The 19,643-nt window shown below is 51.9% G+C and overlaps 3 protein-coding genes across 5 annotated transcripts in view; 2 read left to right on the top strand and 1 right to left on the bottom strand.

The window, feature by feature from the left end:
• Positions 1-3,465, top strand: part of man2b1 (mannosidase, alpha, class 2B, member 1) — a gene marked incomplete in the record, with an annotated part of 7,681 nt that extends 4,216 nt beyond the window's left edge. The window contains 9 exon segments of the mRNA XM_067259333.1: positions 232-350; positions 695-796; positions 936-1,023; positions 1,100-1,180; positions 1,281-1,502; positions 1,610-1,729; positions 1,731-1,760; positions 1,858-1,960; positions 2,208-3,465. Of these exon segments, the coding sequence (XP_067115434.1) occupies positions 232-350; positions 695-796; positions 936-1,023; positions 1,100-1,180; positions 1,281-1,502; positions 1,610-1,729; positions 1,731-1,760; positions 1,858-1,960; positions 2,208-2,311 (969 nt within the window).
• Positions 3,203-8,490, bottom strand: trmt1 (tRNA methyltransferase 1). The gene is given in 18 exon segments (XM_067259334.1): positions 3,203-3,316; positions 3,447-3,544; positions 3,905-4,019; positions 4,279-4,398; positions 4,470-4,546; positions 4,654-4,762; positions 5,053-5,138; positions 5,270-5,404; positions 5,496-5,565; positions 5,675-5,758; positions 5,920-6,068; positions 6,155-6,300; positions 6,303-6,382; positions 6,681-6,868; positions 7,065-7,251; positions 7,477-7,570; positions 7,573-7,888; positions 8,416-8,490. Coding segments are annotated over 16 exon segments (2,013 nt in total). The 5' UTR covers positions 7,874-7,888; positions 8,416-8,490; the 3' UTR covers positions 3,203-3,316; positions 3,447-3,472.
• Positions 8,491-9,687: 1,197 nt separating this feature from the next.
• On the top strand, positions 9,688-18,232 carry LOC136965349 (nucleus accumbens-associated protein 1-like). Of its 3 annotated transcripts, none has more exons than XM_067259464.1 (8): positions 9,688-9,759; positions 13,393-13,543; positions 14,216-14,458; positions 14,742-14,957; positions 15,451-15,898; positions 16,106-16,403; positions 16,536-16,633; positions 17,124-18,232. In XM_067259464.1, the coding sequence occupies exons 2-8, from the start codon at positions 13,418-13,420 to the stop codon at positions 17,435-17,437; spliced, it is 1,743 nt and encodes a 580-aa protein (XP_067115565.1). In that variant the 5' UTR covers positions 9,688-9,759; positions 13,393-13,417; the 3' UTR covers positions 17,438-18,232. The 3 variants fall into 3 exon arrangements, with proteins under 3 accessions (XP_067115565.1, XP_067115564.1, XP_067115566.1); XM_067259463.1 differs by lacking the exon at positions 9,688-9,759 and adding an exon at positions 9,931-10,019; XM_067259465.1 differs by lacking the exon at positions 9,688-9,759 and adding an exon at positions 10,848-10,903.
• The last annotated feature ends 1,411 nt before the right edge of the window (positions 18,233-19,643 follow it).

Raw genomic sequence — 19,643 nt, 5'->3', positions numbered from 1 at the left:
CTTCCTCTCCTCACTTCTCCTCTCTCCTTCCTCTCCTCACGTCTCTCCTCACCTCTCCTTCCTCTCCTCTCTCCTTCCTCTCCTCACGTCTCTCCTCACCTCTCCTTCCTCTCCTCACGTCTCTCCTCACCTCTCCTTCCTCACGTCTCTCCTCACCTCTCCTTCCTCTCCTCACCTCTCCTCTCTCCTTCCTCTCCTCACCTCTCCCCTCCCCTCCTCTGGGTGGTTCAGAACTCGGTGGTTCAGGAGGTGCGTCAGAGCTTCAGCCCCTGGGTGTCCCAGGTGGTGCGTCTGTACACCCACAGCAGAGCCCTGGAGTTGGAGTGGAGCGTGGGGCCGCTGCCTATAGGGTGAGGGGGGGAGGGAGGGAGAGCAGGTCCTATATGCTGCCTATAGGGTGAGGGAGGGGGAGAGGAGGGTGAGGGAGGGGGAGAGGGAGGGAGGGGTAAGGTGAGAGAGGGTCAGAGGAAGGGAGAGGGAGGGAGGGGGAGCAGGTCCTATACGCTGCCTATAGGGTGAGGGAGGGGGAAGGAGGGAGAGGGAGGGAGGGAGGGAGAGGGAGAGCAGGTCCTATCTGGTGTGAAGTGGGTGGACTTGCAGAGTGAGAACACCAGGGGGCAACAACACACCACCACAATGGCTTCATCGTGTGTTTCACTCATGACTATCTTCTCTCCCCCCCCTCCCCCCCCAGTGATGATCTTGGGAAGGAGGTGATCACGCGTCTGGACAGCAGCATCAACTCTTCCGGATTCTTCTACACAGACTCCAACGGCAGAGAGGTGCTGGAGAGGAGGTGAGGAGTATGTGTGTGTGTGTGTGTGTGTGTGTGTGTGTGTGCCTGCCTCTGACCTGACACAAAAACTGCTATATTTATATATACTGTAAATCTACAGTATGGTTTGTTTTACATCCTGTGTGTGTGTGTGTTACAGGAAAGACTTCCGTCCTACCTGGAATCTGAAGCAGAGCGAGCCCATCGCTGGCAACTACTACCCTGTCAACTCCCGAGCTTACATAAAGGTGTGTGTGTGTGTGTTTCTGCAGCATGCTAGCTCCTCCCCTGACCTCTGACCCCTGACCTCTGTTGTGTGTCCAGGATGACTCAGAGCAGTTGACTGTGGTGACGGATCGCTCTCAGGGAGGAGCCAGCGTTCAGGACGGCTCTCTGGAGATCATGGTGACGCACAGACACACACACACACCATACTCTACCTCTACAGTCGTCTTCTATACAAACCTCCCACAAACACACTCTCTCCCCCCCCCCTTCCCCCCAGCTCCACAGGCGCCTGCTGTACGATGACGTGAGGGGGGTGGGGGAGCCCCTGAACGAGACGGGGGAGTTCCCTGAGGGGCTGGTGGTCCGGGGCCGCCTCCTCCTCTCCCTCAGCCCCCCGGAGCAGGCGGCCGACACACACCGCCCCCTGGCCCAGCAGGAGGTCCTGCAGCCCCTGCTCACCTTCACCCTGGGAGAGCTGCACCCCAACACCAGACTGGAGGTGAGGAGGACGGCTAAAGATGGCTAGTAGCTTGTACAGTTTTGACCCGAACACTCATCATCCACCATTCCATTCTCTCTCTCCCTGTCCTCCTCCTCTCCTGGTAGTTCTCAGGTCTGCAGGCTGCGCTGCCCCCTGCTGTCCACCTGCTGACAGTGTCCCAGTGGGACAGAGACTCAGTGCTGATCAGACTGGAGCACCAGTACCAGGCCTGGGAGAGCAAGCGCTTACTCCCAGCCTGTCACTGTCAACCTGCAGGTTAGACACACACACCCACACACACATACATATTATGAGCCACACACACAAACACATCTCCCCCCCCCCCCCACCCCCCTCTTTTCTCTACCTGCAGAAGTTGTTCTCCACTCTGGACGTGCTGGGCGTAACCGAGATGAACCTGTCGGCCAATCAGTATAAGGAAGATATGACCCGTCTGGACTGGACGCCAGAGACAGGTAGAGAGACAGGTAGAGAGACAGGTAGAGAGACAGGTAGAGAGACAGGCGGTAGACACACAGGTAGAGAGGCAGGTAGACATACAGGTAGAGAGACAGGCGGTAGACACACAGGTAGAGAGGCAGGTAGACATACAGGTAGAGAGACAGGCAGTAGACACACAGGTAGAGAGACAGGTATAAGACACAGGTAGAGATATCGTAGTGATGACCAGAACAGAACCATTGTGTTGCGTTTGACCCTCAGGTGAGGAGCCCCTGCAGAAGCCCCTGGGAGACCCCTCTGTGTGGGAGGTGACTCTGAAGCCCATGGAGATCCGTACCTTCCTGCTCCGGGTCAGGCACAGATAGCCAATCACCAACCTGCATTCCACACCGCGAGCCAATGAAAACAAACAAAAAAAAAGAATCAATCGACCAATCCGCTTTCAGCTTTCGATTGTGACTTCACGTGTTGCTGCTGGACTTGACCAGAGACGATAACCTCTATGAGATACCGTCGCTTTACTTCAAACTGTTTTCAAAAGTTTCCACTTACAGTGTGATTTTGTTTTCTTTGAAGTCGTATCTTAAGGTCATAGAAAAGTGCTCCAATGTTCAACATCATCTTTGGTTCAAATGAGTGACTTCTTGCCCATGATTTCTCTGTTGTAGAAAGATTCTGTTCTGGAGATGCAACTGTTTTCTGAAGCTGCCTAAAACATGACTATTTAGCAAGTTCACATTTTTCAGTTCCCCTTCATGCGCAAGTGCCATGTTTCCAGATGTTCTCCAGACTTCCTGTATCGTGACCCTGCCGATAGATCAGGAATGTCTGTACGCAAACCTTTAACAAAGGTGGCAATATTCCAGCTTTCTTTGTTTAACTTCTTTTGTGTTTCCAGGAAAGACCTGTCTTGTGTCCCACCCTGTGTTTCTCTGCTTTTTAAAGAACAGAGAAACGCAACTTGATTTTCGGTGACACAAACCCCCTTTTCTCTGGAGGAAGAATCTTCCTGCCACATGCTGGAAGTGGAAAATGTCTCCCAGTTTTACGTCTGATCATATTGGAGCATTTCTCTGACACGCTGCGTGACCGGTCCAATATCTGTGAGCTGTGTTCCTCACCGGAGCCTGTGCTGTGGGATTACATTTTTCTGAATGACAATCGATTTCTGTGTTGATCAATAAACACCTGAGAAATAAAACCGTTTGAAGAACAGGAAAGCAGAGTCCGCACTTTTGATCACACGCACGCTTGAGTTGCCATAAGGACTTTATTAGACCGCTACAACAGTCATAAAATAAAACTGAAATAAAATGTCTCCTGTAGCCGTTTGTGGTGCGTTGCGAACATCCATGGGTCAGTACTTCTTCCTGATGCAGTGGAACACAGAACACAACCTCAAGGTTCTATTCCAGAGTTCTGAAGTGATGTCATCCACTAGAACACCCGCCCCCCCCTTCCAAAAACAAAAAAACAAAAATAAACAAGATAAGTTTTTACAAAGTGAAATTAAAGGAATGGAAGCATCACTCCATCTTCTCTCCATCTGTCTGGATGTCGTGGGAGTAGCAGCATTTTTCGCCGTAGTTGCATGTGCCCTGAGGGATGTGGAGAGAGGGGGAAACAGAAAGCTGGTGACTAAACAGATGGCATCGCCTTGCTGTGTGCCTCGTTGACACTCTATAAGGGGCAGATTACGGTCCATGGTGTGTGTGTGTGTGTGTAGCAGAGAGCTAGTGTTCACATGTCACTTGACCTGCTCCACCAGAACAGTACCACAACAGTACGAGGTGTCCAGACCAGGACAGTACTTTAAATAAACAACTTTTTACATAAACTGTGGTTCCAGCAAATACATTTGTTGTTGTCAAGAGTAATCTGTACAGTCCTGGGGTGTTGTGGTGAATGTAGTCCTTGTTACTGTGCAGTCCTGGGGTGTTGTGGGTGAAAGTGTGTACCTTCCTAAACTTCTTGCAGGGGTAGTTCTTGAGCTGGGAGGAGTCGGTGATCTGATTCTTCCTCTTGTTCTGGCCCTGTTTCCTCCTGCCCTCCAGGTCTGACGAGATTCCCCCACTGAGGGAGAGAAGAGAGAGAGGGAGAGAAGAAAGAGAGAGCGAGAGAGAGAGCGAGAGAACGAGAGAGCGAGAGAAAGAGAGAGAGAGAGAGAGAGAGAGAGAGAGAGAGAGAGAGAAGGGAGGCGAGAAAGTGAGAGGGAAAGACAGAGTAATACTGGATCAGACTTGAGCCTAACATTCATTCATCCTCTGAACAGAAAGTGTACGTTGCTTCATGCCATGACCATCGTGTGTGTGTGTGTGGGGGGGTTACACACCAGGCTCTGGCACGGGCCTTGGGGCCCCAGTAGGCCTGTGGGTTCTCCTGGAAGCGGGTCAGGTGACGTCTACGAGACTGGGGGTTGGCGTCCTCCCTCACCTCGAAACACGCCTGCAGACTGGGGGGAGGGGGGGGGGTCACTATCTGGCCTTCTGCCCCTTGTTGTTGCCTGCGTGGACGCACACTCACGTGGGTTCTGTGGAGAGCAGTCTGAAGGCAGGACTGGTCTCCGACAGCCTCTCCCTCTTCACCGGGTTGCTCTTCTCCTGAACACACACACACTGTACGATCAGTGCACGTCTCCAAGCTGCTGCCTATGGCACGCACACACACATACGACTCTGTGGAGTTCTATTCCCATGATGCACCTCACCCAGCAGCGCATGATGTCCCAGAGGACGGAGGGGGGGGCGTCGGTCTTGACGGCGTTCTTGCAGGCGTGAGACAGAGACACCCTGTACCCAGCATGGAGCAGAGCTGACCTGGAGGGAGAGGGAGGGAGAGGGAGGGAGGGAGGGAGGGAGGGAGGGAGGGAGGGAGGGAGGGAGGGAGGGAGGGAGGGAGGGAGGGAGGGAGGGAGGGAGGGAGGGAGCGAGGAGAGAGAGGGAGGAGAGGGAGGAAGGGATAAGAAAAAAGTACAAACGGTAGAGATGGAGGGAAAGAGAATAAGGCGAGGGTGATGGAGCGAGAGGGAGAGACAATGTCATGAATATGTTAATGTCGTTATGATAATGAAAGGTGTGTGTGTACCTGAAGGTGTGTGTGTGTGTACCTGAACTGGAGAAGAGGAGGCGTGCTGCAGTGTAACGTGCTACTCAGATTGTCAACCGCATAGTAGAGAGGTACATCCTGTAGCTCCTACACACACACACACACACACAGACACTTATTATATGATTGTATTTAAATAACCTTGTTGTAAAGTTGACCCTTAACTGACTGCTTCCCGTCGACCCCTGACTGCTTCCTGTTGACCCCTGACCTCTCACCTCTGTGATCACGCTGAGCATGCCCTCGATGCGCTTGGACGTCCCGAAGCGAGAGGGGTTCCCCGACACGGCTTCTAGAACCTTCTGGACGAACGCCACGTCGTGGAGAGGCTCCGCCCAAATAGGACCTCCCAGCTGGGGGGGGGGGGGGGGGGGGGGGGGTGAAACTATGAGGGTGTGAAACAAGCACGCAGTGTGTGTGTGTGTGTGTGTGTACGCGTCATACCTGGTGTCTGTGTCCACAATGTTCACACACTGGTCCGACAGGGGGTCCAGTGGCTGCAGAGTACTTCATGCTGTAACACACACACACACACACACAGGTCACAGCCAGTCCCAGGCCTGTAGAGCAGTGGCTGTGCAGGCAGGCAGACAGGGGGAGGAGGTCAGGGGGAGGAGTCTTACTGTTTGCCCTGGTTCATCCTCTTGCCCATCCTCTGGAGGTGGTAGGCCCCACACCCTACACAGTTGTACACCAGAGCCTGCTTACTGCACACACACACACACACACACACACATTATGTCACCGCTGGGAACAGCTAGAAGACTTTTACAAAAGCTCAGTGTTAGAAAGTGAAAAGTGTAGTGTTATTGTGTATACTGTGTTGCTGTGCACGTGTGTGTCGGTATGTGTGTGTGTGTGTACCTACCTGACAGAGTTCTTCACCATGGCCTGGCCGGTGTGCACCCTGACGAACACACGGATGTAGAAGTCCACGCTGACGCAGAGCAGAGGCTGGATGTAGCGCTGGTACACCCCCGCCCTCTGGTCCACGCTGTGGAGGATGATGCGGAGCGCCTGGGGGCGGGGAGGACATGACATCCAATCACATGGAATGCAAGGACACGACAGTAGTGTGTGTGGTGTGTGTGTGTGAGGCTCACCATCTCGTGGCAGTACTTGGCCTTGATGGACACCGAGCCGTACTTGCTGTAGCAGGTTTCTCCGCTGTTCCCGGCCATCACTGCCATGTCAGTGCAGGTCACGCACAACAAGCCTCCGTCGCTGACCGCCTGCACGGCCGCGTCAGGAAGGGGGCGGGGCTACCGTAGGGGTCCAGGTCGATGACATCGTAGCGATCCTTCCTCCCTCGCATCTCATACATCAGCATACTGAGGGAGGGAGGGAGGGAGGGAGGGGGGAGGGGGGGAGGGAGGGAGGGTGGGAGGGAGGGATGAAAAGACGCATTGACTTCAATAGAGAGGAAGGAAGTTTGGCTGAAAAAGTAGAGGGAACAGGGCATGACAAATGCAGAAAGAGATATATTGATATATAGAGAGAGACAGGAGATATAGAGACAGCGAGAGATACAGCCGGTTAAAGAGAGGAGAAATATACAGCCAGAAAGAGATAGATAAAGCCAGAAAGAAAAAAGAGAGAGAGAGAGAAGAGAGAGAGAGAGAGGCAGACCTGGCGTCTCTCTGGCTGGCCTGCAGCAGGTGCGTGACAGAGTTGTGCTGGGCGTTCCTGGCGATGAGGGCGGCAGCCTTGGCTGAGAAGTCGTTGGCCGTGACGCTGCGTAGTCCTGGGACCTCCAGGGCGAAACGCACCGAGCGCAGCCCTGACGCAGCCAGCCCCTCCAGCACACGCAGACCGCCCTGGGGGGAGGAGGGGGAGGGGTTAGAAGCACACACACACACACCTCACACACAGGCTCTCCACACACACACCTCACACACACACACAGGCTCTCCACACACACACACACACACACACACACAGGCTCTCCACACACACAAACCATTCTTGGGTGGGGGGTTACACACGTCCGTCCGTCCTCATCCAGGTCCTCACCTCACACCTCATCCCCGGTACGACCGTTTCGAGCGGCTCCTCCTCCGTCCTCCTGTCCTCCGCCTCTCCCTCCGTCCCTCTCTCCTCCTCCAGGCACACCACCACGCGTTCCTTCTCCCCGGGAACCACCACCTTTACCCTCCTCTTCAGCAGCTGCTCCCTGGAGAACTCTGTGACCACGGCACATCTGGGGGGAGGGGAGGAGAAGAGAGGGAGGGAGAGAGAGAGAGAGCGAGAGAGAGAGAAAGAAGAGGGAGGGTTGGAGGGGGAGAGAGAGGGTGGAGAGGGAGAGGGGAGTGGAAGGGAGGGAAGGAAGGAGACAGGGAGATAGGAGGGTGGAAGGAGAGAGTTGCTCACTCTTGTCAAAATGTCATTATTTAGATCCAACAGAAGGCAGGTCAGTTAAACTCACGTCAGATCTCTGTTGAACTCCTGCACTGGATTGTAGAACACTTCATTGGCACTGGGAAACAAGATGGCAGCCTTGCCCTCCCTGACGACCGTCTCCCTGGCAACAGCCCTGTTTGCACCGCAGTCTTTGTCTCCGTGTCATTTGTAGTGCCAGTACATTCTGGAGTTGTGCTCTCCGTTGGAGAACTTGAGATAGGGGACCGGGGTTTGGCGTCTGCCCCGGCCAGAGTGGTCGTGACCAGGGGGTCCTGAGTTGCTCGCAGGGGCTCCATGGTTCTCAGTCCACGGTAGGCTTCAGCGCCTACGGCTCTGAGACGTTTGTGATGAGTGGGACGGATGCGGGTCAGTGGCCGGAGAGATGAGGCGAGAGAAAGAAACCGAGCACTGCGCACGATCATTAACGCCTCTCCGTCCTAAGGAAAGAGATGATGACCGATATGGTACCACACCTTGATGACCCTACGCAATCATGGTCTAACGTTTACGAAACAACTAACTTCATTGCATTACAGAGACCAAAGCAAATACACACTCGCTAGCTAACAACTCTTTTTCTCAGACAGTGTAACCAGCTGACTTACTGTCATTAGCTAGGTAGCAAGCTAACTAAAGACAAGTCATGATTCAAAATGAATGCGACCGTGTTCTTGAACAGCATGTCATAAGCACTCGAAATAAGCAGCTGTGTCCTTTGCTAAATGACTATTGTCAGCGCTCGTTACAATAATTATTGAACGCCTTTCAGTAACTTGTTAGCCCCGGTTTACTAGCTAACGTTAGCTAGCTGCCCAAGTGACACCTGTTATACAACAAAGCTAGCTAGCTTGTTATCGGGTAGTTTTGTTATTAAGCATTAACACAGGCACCTTGTTCCTTGTACCTTTTGTCAACTAAACCTGAGACTTCAAAAGTATATTTGTCACAAGACTTCACAACTCACAAGTTGCTCTGCTCCGAGTTGGCTTGCTTTACCACATGGACACCGACGTGCTTGTAGAACCACAACTACGGAGGCCGACTGAGTTCAGACAGAACGAACGGTGGCCTTGGCCAACTGCGCAGAACGCCCCCGGGTGACTGGTAATGCTATGTAATATAATGTAACTGGTGTAACGTAAGGACACGTACTGCACAGAGCAGGTCATTCATGTCCATGCCCCAGTTTCCAAGCCTAGAACGTGACAGGAGATTGAGCAAAATGGGTTATGTCAAATATTCTTAATTCGATACGGCCAAAAAAGAGTGTTATGAGCTTTAGAATCAGGACATCAACATAAAAGGCCCTTTGACAAATATAATTATACATTTTAATTTAAGCATTTATATTTTATAGGTGATTCAGGGCCGATTTAATTAAAGTAATATCTTATGACTGTGTAAGAAATTATGGCTGTTTGAATTCGTCACATTTATCCCCAAAAACTTCATCAAACTTCGATCGTTTACGTTTCGACTGCAGCTTTGAACCAGCAGGAAATAGTTCGTCACCTTTATACCTTTATCATGATAATTGTATAATGTGTCAGGTTATTCGGTGTCGGTACTGCAGCTGAGACGGTCGCTTCAACGGCATTTTATAGCGGCTTGTCATGGGCCGATTTACCCGAATGTCAACATCTGGAGGGGGGCGCTATGACAAAAATAAGGGACAGATATGGTAAAGATATTTGGAGAAATGTTTGATAGGTCAGGAGAGAGAGAAAACGAGAGATAGAACGAGAGAGAGAGAGAGAGGCACACACATTTTCTCTCCAGCACTTGAGTTTAGTCAGAACCTATTTGGTATTCTCTGCGCGAGCTTCCTAGATCCCCGAGGCTCACCTGCCGAGGTCTAGACGCTCGAACTCACTTTCTTTTTAGCACCGGGACACGTTACCGTTCCGTTCAAACCGGGAAGGAAACTACCAAGGAGGCTGCCAACAGGCTCCACTTACTGTCCCCGGTCAACTGGACACGAGGGAGTCCCTGCACTGCACGGAGACAGCGATAACACCGGGTACGTGAATTGGGTATGTGGGTGTCGTGATGTGAATTGGCACGGGCAGACAGACAGAGCGGGGCGGGTTGGATGGAGACGATTTGTCTGCGCGATCGGTAGCTCTGTGATCCCACCCTCCTTGGGGAGGAAAGGAACGCTCTATAGCCTCGATAGCTCTGCGCTCGGCGTCTCGCCTGTGCTACTGTACTGCTGTTCACAATGAATGGCTGCCTGTAGCGAAGGAGAGGGAGAAAACGCGTCTGTGGTCCTCCATTGAAACACTTTCCAAACGAAAACAGCGAGGGGGTGAGTTTTACCCGGGTTCACGCAGGTTTATCGGGGTCACGGAGGACAAGGGAATTCGGCGGTTGAAGGCTTGCCGGCGTTCTGTGATTTCCAGTAAAGGAGGAATTCGGATCGGTTCGGAGTGATTTTAAGGGGGGGGGGTTAGCTATTGTTTTTGGGAAGGTGTGCGATGGGGGATGGGCTCATAGGGACGGCACCAACAAAACTTTAACCACTTCGCCGACATCACACATCTAGCGCCGCGGGCTGTCTCTTTCTCGGTGAGTTTCGATGCATTCTCTTCTCCACTCTTCTCAACTTTTTCACAGCCTCGGGTCTGTACATTTCAGATGGCAAATACAAGTGTTTCTCCAGTAGAAAATAAATAAATAAAATTAGGTCATTTTAAATCGGAATGATTAATTACATTTGGGTGACGAACATCTCGAGTTGCTGTTGAGTGGTTTTAAATTGTTGTCTAGTCTTAGACTTGTAGTCTAGCGACTTGAAGCCCCCCCCCCCCCCCTCATACTCTGGTTCAGTCTGGCTCGCCCCCAGTTGCCGTATTTGTCCCGGGATGACCTGTTGATGTCGGGGAAAGATGGAGCGGGGATCACCCTCTGAAATTCTTCCTGCAACATCCCAAAATGAGTCGAAAACACTAACGATTGATTAATCACGCTGAGAATTCATTGATGCATTGTTTCGGGAGTCTAATTAAATAATTAAATCGCCTTTAGAGCTCTCTAGATCACGCTATGGGCGAACCCAATTTTTGTAACAGTGTGCATCCCGTCTCCGTAGCAAGCTAGGCCCGACGAGGTAACTCAAGCTACAGTCATCACACTGCACTGGCACAGAGAGGAAGAGAACGCGGTGGACGTAAACTCTTTAATATTTCATTTGTTCGACTATTTTTACGACAGCATTTGTGCCCGTGGCTTTGTTGATAAAGAAGAGGCGCCGCATCGACATTGCCAAAGACCCGTGATAAACGTTTTTTTTAAGAGATACTTTTACGTTTTGCGTGGCCCCCCTCCCGGCCCGTGCCATTCGAGCACTCCAAAATCCTACCGGGCAACGACGGTGGCATAGACGGGGCACCGATATCTCTTGCTGCCCACTCCGGTTCGCCGCTCTGCCGCTGGCGCGGTTCTCCACCCAGGTGGGACCGGCGAGACATTGCTGTGATACACTTTCATGTCAGATTGTTTGATTAATGTTTAATTTCCTAATGCATTCCGTTTGAAGTTTTAATTTTAATCGGGCTCACGGGAGGCTAGATACGGTAGCCACATGCCAGCAATCAAGAAGATTCACTGCGATTGTTTTTTGTATTTGTATTTATTTATAGGTTATATAATGCAATGTTTATTTGATAAAAGTGCTATTGGCTTTTGATTAATTAGGCCTACGTCAACATGAGAAATCGAAACGTTTTAACACTGAAACATTATTTTACCAAGGCTAAATATTTAGCTTAGCTTGCTGCTACTTGCTAACTGGCTGCCTCCAGCCTCCTAAAACCAGGAAATTGAATTTAATTTGCTGCTTAGGGTACATTATATTGACGTGTGGATAGTCCAATAAGAATTTTCTCACTTTACAGAATGAGATTAGAGTAATAAAAATAAACAATTCTTTGCATGTCTTCATTTGATCACACAAGCTTCCATAACCTTAAAGTCAACTTGAACTGTTATGGAATCCCTAATTCTAGCCTAGAAGTATATCAATCTGTCAGCGTCATTCCGTCTGTCCCAGACAAACTGCTGTGTTGACATCATAATGTGCTTATAATGAGACGCGCTCAGGGGCTCAGTGTTAAAGGTCAATAGCCTGAAATCAGCCGGCTTTGTGGAAAGGAAAGTTGTTCTGACCTACATGACCTTATGTGTGTCGCAGAGGAAATACTAACTAATTGGAAGCGCTTTGAAGGTGTCAGATTCGACTGTGAACTTTAAATAAATAAACCAATTTCCTTATAATTTAAACAGAGCATATTGCATATTATTAAAATTATTATCAGTTAGCTTGTGCTTTATTGCAAAGCATAGGGTAGACAACAAACTTATTGGACTATTCTATGTATCATTTATTTGTATTTTATTGATTTATTTTGTGGCTGCTTGACAACAGTACATACTAGATATTGCATCATTTAATTAAGTAAATGTAGGTCTTAATATTTGGGATTATTGAGTGATTAATGGCCTAATGTAAATGTGTCTGTCTGCCTGTGTACAAGCTTTAGTGGTAAGATAACGTGGATATCAAAAACGCTCTACAGACCTAATAAAATGATATGAATTTGTATTTCCATGCTTCTCTGTGTCCTTGAGATTGTCAATGCTGGTATTCATCAGTGATCACATTTGTGTTGAGGTTAACCGCTTGACCTGGTTCTTAGGTCACACAACTTTTCCGCCCCTCTACAATGAGGGTCGTATTCCCCTCTCTCCCTGTAATAACCATTAGGGTGTATCCGATTAGAGAGTCAAATATAGATTTCTCTCGAATCGGTCACGTGTGGTTTACATTCAGTAACCAAAAAATGGCTAATTATTAAAAATAGCTCGTAACAATGGTTTCTCAGGCAACATGCTAATTCTTACAGACATAAAAGCCAGTTGAGCTAATTGAAGCTTTCGGAAAATAAATGTTGTCTTGAGTTTATAATAGTTTGGTTTGAAGGGAGTTTTTGTAGTTTTTTTGTTGTTGTTCAGAGACTTGTGAGGAAGAAAAAGCCCCAAAATATATTAAACCCAGAAAAGTTATGTAACCCTTTTATGTTTTGGTCTCATTCAAAAATATGAAGTAGGTCAAAGTCAACACAGTAGATTTGTTTATGTATTGTCTGCAAGTCAGTACAACCGAGTTGAAATTGAGTTGATTAAAGTAGTTTATTTTGGCCCCACGGTTGTCTGTTTATGAACAATTATAGACCTCGGCATATTTACTTGTTTAACTACATGCTCTTATGGTTCTTCCCTTTGGCACTTACTTTGGTTGTTCACAATGTGTGCTTCATGTTTTGGCTACTCGCGAAGTTTTTTGGCTATCTTGTTGTTATGATCAGTGACCTATGTACTTTGTAAAGCTCTCTCTTGGAAGTCGTTTTGGATAAAAGTGTCTGCTAAATGAATAAATGTAAATGTAAATATTTCAGATATTACATAATCATAGTTTTAACTGTCTCCCCCTTTCTCTATCTCCAACCCACTCTCTGTCCCACCCATTCTCTCTTTCTTCTCTCCAACTCTACCTCCTTTCTGTCCTCCATCCACTCCATCACTCCCTAACCTCTCCCCACAAACCTCTCATCCTCTCCCCTCCTCCCCCTCCTGCTCCCCCCTCCGCTCTCCCCTCCCTCCACCCCCTCCTCCACCCTCTCCACCCCTCTCCCCGCCCTCCCCTCTCCACCCTCTCCCCGCCCTCCCCTCTCCACCCCTCTCCCCGCCCTCCCCTCTCCACCCCTCTCCCCGCCCTCCCCTCTCCACCACTCTCCTTCCCCTCCTCCCCTCCCTCCACCCCCTCCTCCACCCCCTCCTCCACCCTCTCCCCGCCCTCCCCTCTCCACCCCTCTCCCCGCCCTCCCCTCTCCACCACTCTCCTTCCCCTCCTCCCCTCCCTCCCTCCCCCCCTCCTCCCCAGACCTAGTGGTGTGGGGCAGAGCGTTATGGCTCAGACTCTACAGATGGCGATCCCCAACTTTGGCAACAATGTCCTGGAGTGTCTGAACGAGCAGAGGCTGCAAGGGCTGTACTGTGACGTGTCTGTGGTGGTGAAGGGCCACGCCTTCAAGGTGAGAACACACACACACACACACTGTAGCACACACACGCACAATAGGAGGCACAATAGTTCCAGGTTTTTTTTTCTTTTGTGGCAGAAGAACAGTACGCTTATTGATGTGAAATGTGACTTGGAATAGCTGAATCCCGTCCAGATTCCACCCATTCCTTCAATCGTCTGTTTTATCCATTCTTCTAACCCTCCCACCCCTCAACCTATCCATTCTTCCATTCCTGTGTCCCTCCCTCCATCCCTCCCTCCATCCCATCAACCTATTCATTCTCACATCCCTCTATCCCTCCTACCCTTCAACCCATCCATTTTTCCATTAATCTACCCCTCCCTTCCCTCCTCCCACCAACCCATCCATTCTTCCATCTCGCTATCCTCTCAATCCATTCATCCAACCCCCCCTTCTATCCCTCCCTCTAACCTTCTATCCTCTCCCTCCCCCTGCTCCCTCCATCTTTCTACCCTCTCCATCCATCCCTCTTATCCTCCCTCCCTCCCTCGCTCCCTTTCCCGCTCCCCTCCCCTCCCTCCCTCCCTCCCTCCCCTCCCCTCCCTCCCTCCCCTCGCTCCCCTCCCTCGCTCCCCTCCCTCCTCCCTCCCCCTCCCCTCCCCTACCCTCCCTCCCCTCCCTCCCTCCCTCCCTCCCCTCCCCTCCCCTCCTCTCCCTCAGGCCCACCGTGCGGTCCTGGCAGCCAGCAGCTCCTACTTCCGGGACCTGTTCAACGCGGGGGGCAAGAGCCAGGTGGTGGAGCTGCCCCCGGCCGTGCAGCCCCAGAGCTTCCAGCAGATCCTGGCCTTCTGCTACACGGGCCGGCTCAGCATGAACGTGGGGGACCAGTTCCTGCTCATGTACACCGCCGGGTTCCTGCAGATCCAGCAGATCATGGAGAAGGGGACCGAGTTCTTCCTCAAGGTGTCGTACACCTTCCTTGTTTCCCTCTCCTTCTTACTTCTGAAGTTGGTTTTTCGGGTCGTAATGGTTCGTGTTCACTTGAGTACATGTCCGAGCCTCCACTTCTTTACTTCTTTACTTTAACTTGAGTGAAAACGTGTAGTCAGCACTTCAACTTTTACCAGAGACTTTTTAAACACGAGTATCTGTACTTGAGTGAAGGATGTGTGTACTTTTTTCCATCTCTGTTTATCACCACATGCTGACTGTACCTCTCTCTCCCCCCTCTCTCCCCCCCCCCCAGGTGTCCTCCCCCAGCTGTGACTCCCAGGGGCTCCACACAGAGGAGACCCCCCCCTCCGAGCCCCAGAGCCCCGTCACTCAGACAGCGGGCGGGGGAGGGGCCGGGGTGGTTGCCACGGCGTCCGGAAGGCCCGCCTCCTGCCTGACGCCCCTCCCCCTGGTGTCCAGGGTGAAGACGGAGCAGAGCTCCAGCACGCCACAGCCCACTCTCACACAGGTGGGGCTGACTTCTGACCTCACACACACACTGCGGGGGGGGGGGGGGGGGGAGAAGGGAGTGGGGGCAGAGATGGAAAGAGAGGGGTCTGACTCAGCACTCTGGGTAATACTACAGACGAGGTCATATTTAACCCCAGGAGCTATATGTTTATGTTTAAGTGTTTAACCCTTGTGTTTAACCCTTGTGTTATCTTCGGGTCATTCTGACCCATCAGTCATTGTGACCCACCATCGTATTGCGACAACTTTACCGCATACAAAAACAAAGTGAAGCATTTTCTTTTAACCGTCGGGCTGTCTCAGACCCCCCACATCGCGAAGGTTAAAAGAAAATACTTTTTATTTGTTTTTGTATTGGGTAAAATTGGGTAAACACAACGATGGTTCGTTGTGAACCTTTGGGTCATGTGACCCGAAGGCAGCACGAGGGTTAAAATGAATTTTCATTAACAAGAAATGTCAATCTCCCCCTCCCCCCCCCCCCCCATCAGCCGGAAGCCTCTTCCTACTCGGTGGTGTGCACCCCGGTTGCTAAGCGCCTGTGGGAGGGTGGTAACCGTGACGGCGGGGGAGGCTCGGGCGGGGGAGGTGGGGGCGGGATGCGGAAGGCCGCACGCTACTCCTCCTCCTCCGCCTCCTCCCAGGACGCGTCGGGGCGGGGCGTGGTCGGCAACATCGCCACGGTGATGGGGAACGGCGGCGGGACGAACGGTAACCACAACAACAACAACAGCAACAACGGCGCCGCCGCCGGCAACCACGTGGGGACGCCGGAGGGGACGAGCCCGGGGACCCTCAGCATGTACACCAGCGACTCCCCCCTCAGTTACCACGACGACGAGGAGGAGGAGGAGGTGACGGACGACAGCACGGAGGAGCAGTACAGGCAGATCTGCAACATGTACACCATGTACAGCATGCTGAACGTAGGAGCCACAGGTACGGGGTGTGTGTGTAGTGAGTGTATGATATGTGTGTGTGTGTGTATGAGGTGTATGTATGATGGGTGTTATGGTGTTTGTGTATGGTGTGTGTATGATGTGTGTATGATGTGTGTGTGTATGATGTGTATGGACTCCATGTTTGGCTTTTCCAAACACGACTCTGCCGTTTCCTCACCGTGTCTCTCTCTCGTTCTCTCCCCAGTAGCGGGCGAGCGCGTGGAGGCCCTGCCCGACCACGTCACCTCGGAGACACGGGGGGGGCGTGGGGGCCGGGGGTCGCGCCAGGGCGACCTGGCGTCGCTGCCGGCGGAGCTGATCAGCCAGATCGGTAACCGGTGCCACCCTCGGCTGTACGAGGAGGGCGACCCGGCGGAGAAGCTGGAGCTGGTGACGGGCACGTGCGTGTTCATCTCCCGCGCCCAGCTCATGAACTGCCACGTCAGCGCCGGCACGCGTCACAAGGTGCTGCTGCGGCGCCTGCTGGCCGCCTTCTTCGACAGGTGAGGGTGTGTGTGTGTGTGTGTGTGTGTGTGTGTGTGTGTGTGGGACAGGGATGGATGTGCGGGTGTCAGACAAAGGACTGAAACTTTTGGGTCAGGCACTAAATGCCGTGTGTTGTTTGCGCCCCGCAGGAGCACGCTGGCTAACAGCTGTGGAACCGGCATCCGCTCCTCCACCAACGACCCCAGCCGCAAGCCTCTGGACAGCCGTGTCCTCCACGCCGTCAAGTGTGAGTGGCACACACACACACACACACAGGATAACACACACACACACAGGATAGATAACACACACCCACACACACAGGATAACACACACACACACACACACAGGATAACACACACACACACAGGATAACACACACACACAGGATAACACACACACACACACAGGATAACACACACACACACACAGGATAACACACACACAGGATAGATAACACACACACACACACACACACACAGACAGACACACAGGGTAACACACGCACACACCGGATAGATAACACACACACACACACACACACAGGATAACACACACACACACACAGGATACATAGACACACGCGCGCACACAGGATAACACACACACAGACACACACAGGATAACACACACACACACACACAGACACACACAGACACACACAGGATAACACACAGGCCGGACCCTCATTCTCCCCCCTCTCCCCCTCCCTCCCGCCCCCTCTCCCCCACCTCCAGTCTACTGCCAGAACTTTGCCCCCAGCTTCAAGGAGAGCGAGATGAACGCCATCGCGGCCGACATGTGCACCAACGCCCGGCGCGTGGTCCGTAAGAGCTGGATCCCCAAGCTGAAGCTGCTGATGGCCGAGGGCGACGCCTACTCCGCCTTCCTGGCCGACAACGTCAAGATGGAGGCGGACGCCCTGGGGGCGGAGCACGGCTTCGACCCCGCCTCTTTGGAGGCGGCGACGGCGGCCAATGGCGACGCAGGGACCTCGGCCCCGGATGGTCTGCAAGGGGGCGGAGTCGCGGACGGGAGCACTTTGTTCTGAAGCGAGGTGGTGGGGCCTGGAGAAAGGAGGTGGACACGCCCCCCCTCGGGTGTGAGCCCTGGTTCCTGATTGGCCGCTTCGGCAAGTTGTCGTCCGTGAGCTCGGATGACACGTTTCCTTTTCCCGTTTTTCTTCTTCTTTTTTTTCTCCAGTTTTATATTTTTTATTTTGATGCGTTCTTTTGTCTGCCTTTCTTTATGTGGCTGTCTGTGTTCCTCCTGCTTCCTACATCGTCCCTCCATCCGTCTCTGTCTCCGTCCCTGACAGACAGTCTGGCAGGGAGAGAGACTGAGGGATAGAAAGAGAGGAGGAGGAAGGAAAGAAAGAAAGAGTCGTTATTTGATCCTGAAGACGTGATATTGTTTTTACACGTAGTCGTAGATGATCACACACACTGTCCTCTAGGAACATCCCCCCCCCCCCGCCGCCACATTTTAATATAGCTGAAACACTTTCCCCATGAGGGCTGGGGGGGGGGTTGGGGCACCTTTTCAAGTGAGGGGGAGGGGGGTCAGTATGTGGGGGTGGGGAGCTGGAGTCAACCTGCTCGGAGTGTGTGTGTGTGTGTCTAGCCTGCTTGTCCCCAGTCCCAGGAGGTCCTTGTGTTGACCAGGTACACGGCACGTCCCCGTCAAGTCGGCTTCAGAGGGTAGGGGGAGGGGAGACTGCTTTATTCTGCATATAGGTACGAGTTTATAACCTCCCCCCCCCCCCCCCCCCCACCTCCAACACGCTTCTAAACATGAGTGCTTTTCATGTTTCTTTCCTTTGATTTCCTCTACTCAAATTAGCCATTTCTTCTTAGTTCCCTGCCCCCCCCCCCCCCCCCCCTCAGCGGTACTCCCAGAGGCGGAGGGCTCGGTGTGTCGTGACCCCCCCCTCCCCCAGAGGGCTCGGTGTGTCGTGACCCCAACCCCCCCCCCCCCCCCCCCCCTCTCCCACATATTTCAGTCTAAAAGCTTCTGAAGTTGCATCTCCGCTTATTGTCTAGGATTGGAGGGTGCTTGTGTAGTGAGGTGCCATTTTGTTTCTGGTCTTGTCAAGGAGTCTGTGTGCGTGTGTGTGTAGGAAGGGGGGGGGGGGTCTATTCATCGCCATGGACACAAGCTCAGCTGAAGTGCCCTGGAGGAGCACTATCTGTACGTATGGTCGCTTGGCATGCAGCAGTGCCTTGATGTAGCTGTCTGTACCACACATGGAAGCTCTCAACGTGTGTGTCACATGTTCCGCAGCAGAGAGAGAGAGAGATACCAGACAGGAGGGTTCTCACACGCTTGGCCGCCCCATTCTTCCATCAGTGTGTGTGTGTGTGTAGTCATACGCACGCACACAGTCACACACTCGGTCGCTCCCAGAATAACAGTGCACATGGCCGATGCTCACGCTAGTTATGACTGTTCAACAGAGACCCAATAAGGAGAGCTTAGTCTGTACTCCTGGTCAGGTCTATATATAGACCGAAAGGTGAGTTTGATTTACCTTAACAGAGTTTACTTTGAGGGCTGTTTGTATGGGCTTTGGTGTGCTGAGGGAAGTAAATCAAGTGCACCCAGTAGCCAAGACACGAGGGTTGTTTGTTATGATGACGGGGGCTGCTCTGCTGCTTGTCTGAGGTGGTCTGCCTTGACTGTGTTTGAGTTTGGATGACATACATCACATACAAACGCCCACACTAAAACACACACACTTAGCACACACGTATCATTGGAAACTCATAAACATACCCACTCTCTCACACAGACATGTGACACACATGAGGGGGCACCTAGCCCCCCCCTCAGCCTCCCCCCAACCAAAATAACGGGTTAATCTTAGAAAACCCACCCTGTCTAGGCCGGTGCTAACCTGACCTTGGGAAGAAAATCGATTGTTTACTTTTCTTTGTTTTTTGTTGTTGTTGCTTGTTGTTATTAATATCAAGGTATTTGGCTTTTTTGATATGAAAGGCTATATTGTCAAAGAGAGCACCTGGTTAGAGGGGACTGGCTCATTAGGCCCTGGGGCAGGGGGAGATGTACTCCCCCCCTCTATTTTTGACCCATGTGGTACAATCTTTGGAGAGGCCACCAAGTTTTCTCACTGAAGAGGGAGAGATGAGGCAGAGAGAGGGAGAGAGGGAGAGAGAAGTGGAAGAGACATTTGCACATTTGTTGTTGTTTATTTTTAATCTTTTTGTATGTGTTTGTTTCAACGCTGCCTTAAAGGA

Source organism: Osmerus mordax, chromosome 21 (assembly GCF_038355195.1).
Source record: "Osmerus mordax isolate fOsmMor3 chromosome 21, fOsmMor3.pri, whole genome shotgun sequence".
Classification (NCBI taxonomy): domain Eukaryota; kingdom Metazoa; phylum Chordata; class Actinopteri; order Osmeriformes; family Osmeridae; genus Osmerus; species Osmerus mordax.
Note: the sequence above shows the minus strand (reverse complement) of the source record. Positions and strands in the feature narration are given on the sequence as shown.

Excerpts from the sequence above, each read along its gene's own strand:
- LOC136965349 (XM_067259464.1), top strand. The coding sequence starts at position 13,418 with ATGGCTCAGACTCTACAGATGGCGATCCCCAACTTTGGCAACAATGTC. Across the intron at positions 13,544-14,215 it reads TGAAGGGCCACGCCTTCAAG|GCCCACCGTGCGGTCCTGGC; the intron begins GTGAGAACACAC and ends CCTCTCCCTCAG. Across the intron at positions 16,404-16,535 it reads CTGGCCGCCTTCTTCGACAG|GAGCACGCTGGCTAACAGCT; the intron begins GTGAGGGTGTGT and ends TGCGCCCCGCAG.